General features: G+C 38.8%; 1 protein-coding gene across 5 annotated transcripts in view; it reads right to left on the bottom strand.

Moving 5' to 3' along the window:
* Positions 1-1520: 1520 nt before the first annotated feature.
* The window catches only part of msrb3 (methionine sulfoxide reductase B3), a 78751-nt gene continuing 74271 nt past the window's right edge, over positions 1521-6000 (bottom strand). For all 5 annotated transcript variants that reach the window (XM_008111072.3, XM_008111075.2, XM_062982563.1 and 2 more), the window contains one exon: positions 1521-2317. In XM_008111072.3, coding sequence (XP_008109279.1) covers positions 2153-2317 — 165 coding nt within the window. In that variant the 3' untranslated portion in view covers positions 1521-2152. The remainder of the gene's footprint in view (positions 2318-6000) is intronic.

Below are 6000 nucleotides of genomic sequence, written 5' to 3'. Positions count from 1 at the left end.
ACTAAAGACTGCTCAAATGATAGAGTAACGGCATGCATAATTGTTTTCTTATGTATATGACTGCATTCTGAAATCCTACATCTCTCTATTCTTCAACTATATTTGTTATTTATTAGCATACAGTATTTTTTCTCCCATTGGGCTGTAAGGCGTAAAAGGCAGTAACTGTAATGTACTGTAAAGGGTGCCAACATTACATATTTCAGGTAGTATGTTTGATACTGAACAGCAAATAGTCTTACATAATACCATGGTGCTACGCTTTTGAAAAATGCATCTGTTCTAATCATGTACATTATTGAAAGGCAATGCAGAAAGCAATTGTGCCATACTTGTAAAAAGCAATTTGAGCCCTCAAAAGTAAGAAGCAATTTCTTGAAAAACTTTAAAATAAAAATATAACATCATTATAGGCACATGAACTAATATGCTGCGTAACGTTCAGTAAATGATATATTCTCTGTGTATGTTTATGTGTGTAGATATGGATAGGGTTGTTCCTCATTGAATACCCTTTTATTGCTTTGATTGTCTCTTTGTTCTAGAAACTATATTCGAGTACTTACCACACCTGTACACTACTTATGCTATTGAAACATGGGAATACCATCCTTCCAAACATTTTAAAGGGGGCTGCAGGAAGTTTTGCACCTCTCTAATGAAGTACAGTAATTGCTCCACATTCACTAGAGTTAAGGGTGAAGGACCCCCACAATAGTGGAACAACTGTAAATATAGAAGTGCTCTAAAAATATGAAAGAACACTTTTCTAGGAATCTCTAGATCAGTGGTTCTCAACCTGGGGTTTTTGGCCTTCAACGCTCAGAAATCAGCTGTTAAACTGACTGGTATTTCTAGGAGTTGTAGGCCGAAAACATCTTGGGACCCCAGGTTGAGAATCACTGCTTTAGATCCTCCAGTGCGGCTCTTTGATCAACTTCCATAAGATCACATGGGAGCTCGTACACATATCTAAAGAAATATTTTCTCTAGAAATCCTCCAGTGTGTGACATCTGTCAGAAGTTGACCAGATTCACACTGGAGGACATAGAGATAGCATATAGCAAATGAATAACCAAACCAGCAAAAGTCGAATCTGCAAATGTGGAGATCTGGCTGTATGAACTGGTGGAAGGGGGTGGACAAAGGCTGCACTACTTGTTTATTTCCACAACAAAGGCAGTGTGTAGAAAAGTTATATTTAGGATTACAACTCTGAGAATCAATTGCAGGGTTTTGAGAGTTTAGTCCAAAATTAATGTCCAAGGCACAATTCACAGACTGTTCTTATGAAAGTTACAGTACTTTGCTCCTCAGTGGTGATTTTACAAGATCTTCATTAGCAAGGTATGCTAAAACAAATTATTGAGGGGTATCACTTTAGGCATATACCTTTCCTCTAAAGATTATTGTGTCTGATGTTTAAAATAGACAAACCTCTCTCCACCTTAGTCTAAATTCTGATTGCAAGTTAAGATGTTCTAATAGGCTGTACACCGATGTACACCGAATAGTTCTAATAGTTGCTTATTTTCACCAAACAAAGGTAGAAAAGGGCAAATTTTTGCTATCTCCAAGACCAAGTGAGGGCTTTGTTTTCATTTCGATTAATGTGGGGAGGCAGATGACCACGTAGTTAACAGTTAGTGCAGTCTTTGAATTTTGATAGAAACCTGAGCCATGGGATAGGTTGGATACAACAACCAATCCACAAATCTCCACTATGGGAGAGTTACTGGTAGACCATTGGCTACCCAAGTCTTGTAAATCAGAACAAGATCGCCAAATCACATAAATACTACGGTATCAGAATTCTATTGCATATTATAATTCTGCTTTGACAGAAATGAATTGTCATCTTCTCCCCTGCAACCAAGGAGAGTTATATTCAAACCTACAGTAGTCAAGCAGTACATGAAAGTAACCAAAGCCCTTCTTGCTAAGGGATTACCCAAAGCACAGACATAAACAATTATCCAGGTATAATTATGTAACAAAATACATTGGCACACAAGGCCTTGTTTTAGTACAGAAAAACATTGCTAGTACAGAATACCTTTACAAGTTTTTTTGAAGATAGAAGGCAATTTAGGATAACATTCTTTATAAGTCATGTGGGGACACAAGCCGTCTGTAGTATAACCTTTCCTACTACAGCTCTGTCTTGTCTGGTTGGGCAGAAGTAGAGCTAATGCTTCCTTCAGCAGCAAGGTTCTTGTCTGTAGGCTCAAAAGACAATGAAGCTGAATTTATACAATATCTTTTGCCAGTTGGACGAGGCCCGTCATCAAAAATATGTCCAAGGTGAGCACCACACTGAAATAAAGCAGCATACATTGCAATTATTTATCATTTATGAAAGCAACAATAACAAGCTGGAGAAGCAATGGTGACTTTTTATTCTATTTTTCTTTATCCCTCTCAATTTTGCCACAGCTGTACAGTTGCACCATTTTCAAAAGACCTTTGTCTACTTCACAATACCAGGACAGCAGCAGGAGGAAATTATTGCACAAAGAACAATAGTGATAATTAGATTCATTTAAGTTTTTTTCCAATCAATAAAAATAAACTCCTGCATTCATAAAAAAAATCATAAAAGAGTTATTCTGTGTTGTTATTGCCATTATATTCCCTGCAGGGCCTTTGGACATCAGTAGCAAAGGCCAATTGTGAGCCTAATGCAAAATACTGATAATAGTTGATAACAGGCATTGGAATTGCATAAAAACACCTATTTTCATGTGTGTTTGCGTGGAATTCCAGAAAATCGCTATTCTGTAATAGGAACAAGAATCTTGTAAACTGTCCATACAGCATTTGTTGTAGAAAGTCAGTGACGAAAAAGTTCTTCTGATATGCTTAGGTAAAACAATGGGCAGTAGAAACATTGGGTTTTTCTTTTAAAAAATACAGTAAAGCTGTCTCATTAGTGATGGCCCTAATAATTCTAATAAAGCTTGATCTAAATATTTTAGATCCTTCACAACTTCATATTCACTACATTTCTAGTCTACGCAGAATTTTGGAAATTTGACCACATCGTCATTGAAGGTCCATTTTACACAGACTAGAATGCTATATATAAAAAGTTAATGGTAAAGCAATGGAGGAGGCAATGTTGGCACAGTGAATCCTGTATTTTCTCAGCAGTGAATCATGAAGATACATAAGGGTGTTTTTTAAAGTTATGTTATACTCATGAGAGTTCATGTCAGAAGACTGTAAAGATAATTCAGTAGACTCATATATTATTTTCCCCATGTATCTTGAGCCCCAGAGCTGGATCATATGCAAGAATTTTAGGTTTAGGGAGAGGTATTGAGGATTCCTAGCCAAAATGCTGAAATGCCTTACTAAACTAAAGGCATCCCTTATCCACACTTCCAAAACTGTCCACATGGTTAGCTGAGATAGTGACAAATTTACTTTTGAATGGTTCAATGTACAATTTTTTTTCCAGGCACAAATGTGCTAAAATCATCTATCTATATCTTCTATATCTATATCTATCTATATCCATGAGCACTCCGAACCCCACCAATGATGGACCAGGACCAAACTTGGCACACAGAGCACCCATAACCAACAGAACATATTTGACAAGTTTGGGCAAAAGGGAGTTATAGTTCACCTGCATCCAGAGAAACAGTGACCCCCACCGACAATGGACTGGGACCAAACTTTGCACAGAGAAGCCTCATGACCAACTGAACATACTGCAGGGGTTTGCAGGAATGGGCCTTGATTTTGGGAGTTGTGGTTCACCTGTATCCAAAGAGCACTGAACCCAGCCAACGACGGATCTAGATCAAACTTGGCACACAGACTCAACATAGCCTGCTGTAGATACTGACAGATGTTTTAGGACAATTGCCCTGGGAATCTGGGAGTTGTAGCAGTTCACCCCCATCCAGAGAGCACTGGAGCCAGGCAATGACCAGCCAACGACAGATCTGGACCACACTTGGTACACAGACCCAAAATGGCCAACTTTGAATACTGGCAGAATTCGGGGAGGATTGACCCACGATTCTGGGAATTGTAGTTCACCCACTCCAAACTGAGAATACCTAACAATCAAAGACAAATAATGCCTTTATCAAATAACCTGGGAATTGCCGGGTTCCCAAGCTAGTACGTAATAAAAGTGAAAATCTGTATGTGCGTATGTGGCAGGGGTATCTGTTCACACAGACTGAGCCCCACCTCTACAAACAGCTACTATTCCACTAAGCAGGAGCCACCCATGGCCCTCCATTTACTGACACTACAGGTTATAGTGAGCGCCATGAACACGACCAAGAGCCCTGCCAATGTCCTCCATAAACACCATACTGCTCGCCACCCAAGTGAAAGCTTTAATTTGGGGTCCGTTTTTTTGTTTCTCCACCAAAGATACCTCCCAGGATTCCTTACTCACTCCATTGGTGTGAAATGTGCATGACCTCACCCACTGTCTCTCCCTTAAACCTTTCGTACTCTTTTCAACTGTCTGCGTAATGAACAGAGTAGAACTGAGCAGAAACTAAACATACTGGAGGAGTTTAGGGGACTGACTCCACATGATGGAAGTTGTTCACTCTGCATCAAGACACAGCACTCTGGACCTCACCAATGATGGACCTGGATTTAACTTAGCACACAGAACTCCCATGACCAACAAAAAATGCAGGAGGTCTCTGGGGGAAATTCACCTTGATTTATAGGAATTATAGTTCACCTAAAATTCAGAGAGCACTGTGAATGCAAACAATAATGGATTTGCATCAAATTTGGCACGCATACCCAATATGCCCAAATTTGAATACTGGTGGATTTGGGGTGGAATTGGCCTTGACATTTGTTAGTTGTAGGTGCTGGGATTTATAATTCACCTGCAATCAAAGTACACTCTGAACCTCACCAGTGATTGACCTGGACCTAACTTGGCACACAGAACCCCCATGACCAACTGAACATACTGGAGGGATTTGACGGGACTGACCCACCATGGTGGGAGTTATAATTCATCCTGCAGCTGAAGAGCATACTGAACTTCACCAGTGATGCATCTAAAGCAAACTTGCCCAATATGACAAACTTTAAGTAATGGTGGAGTTTCCGGGGGTTAACCTGGCATGATGTTCGTTGTAGTACACCCACAACCTTATGCATTTTGTAAAAAAAAAAAAAACCCACACAACTTTTTCTCATAACCCAGGCAATGCCGGATACCCAAGATAGTATTTTATAAAGTTGCCACCAGGCTATATGTATAAAGTGTACATGAAACATAAATTAATTTCATGTTTAGAACTGGGTCCCTTTTCCACAATATCTCATTATGTACATGTATGACAATACAGATATTCTAAAATCATGAACAAAGGAAGGAAAGAAGAAATTCCCAAAATCTGAAACATTTCTAGTCTCGAGCATTTCAAATAATAATAATAATAATAATATAAAAACTTTATTTATATACTGCTCCATCCCCTTTAGGATTTAGGGCAGTTCCCAAGATAAACAAAAACATTCAATTGTCAGAAAGACACCATACAACAAGGTTAAACATATAGTAGACAAATAAGAAATACTCAATCTGTATAAATCTGAGGGAGCTATAGAATACAACCATGGCTGTTAAAAGTGGAATCACTGTTCAATAATGTTCAATGTAAAAGGGTCCCAGAAGATTAGACCTTGGCCTAACTCAAGTGTGAAAACTTTATGGCGCTATAGCTGTAGATGAACTGTAACTCCCAGCATTCATAACCATTAGCTACATTGGCTAGGACTGCTAGGACCTGTAGTTCAACAAAATCAGGAAGACCTCACAATTCTTACCTCTGGACATAATCCTGATGCTGATCCCAATTAGACTAGATTCATTGAAACAAGGGCTTTTACATCAGGATTGATTTATCATTTAGCAATTAATTCAATGCCTATGTTTTGACTATCAACTAGATTTAGGCCAGGGATGGAAATTTTGTTGCCATCCACATGCTACTGGA

This window comes from Anolis carolinensis, chromosome 5, assembly GCF_035594765.1.
Source record: "Anolis carolinensis isolate JA03-04 chromosome 5, rAnoCar3.1.pri, whole genome shotgun sequence".
Classification (NCBI taxonomy): domain Eukaryota; kingdom Metazoa; phylum Chordata; class Lepidosauria; order Squamata; family Dactyloidae; genus Anolis; species Anolis carolinensis.
Note: the sequence above shows the minus strand (reverse complement) of the source record. Positions and strands in the feature narration are given on the sequence as shown.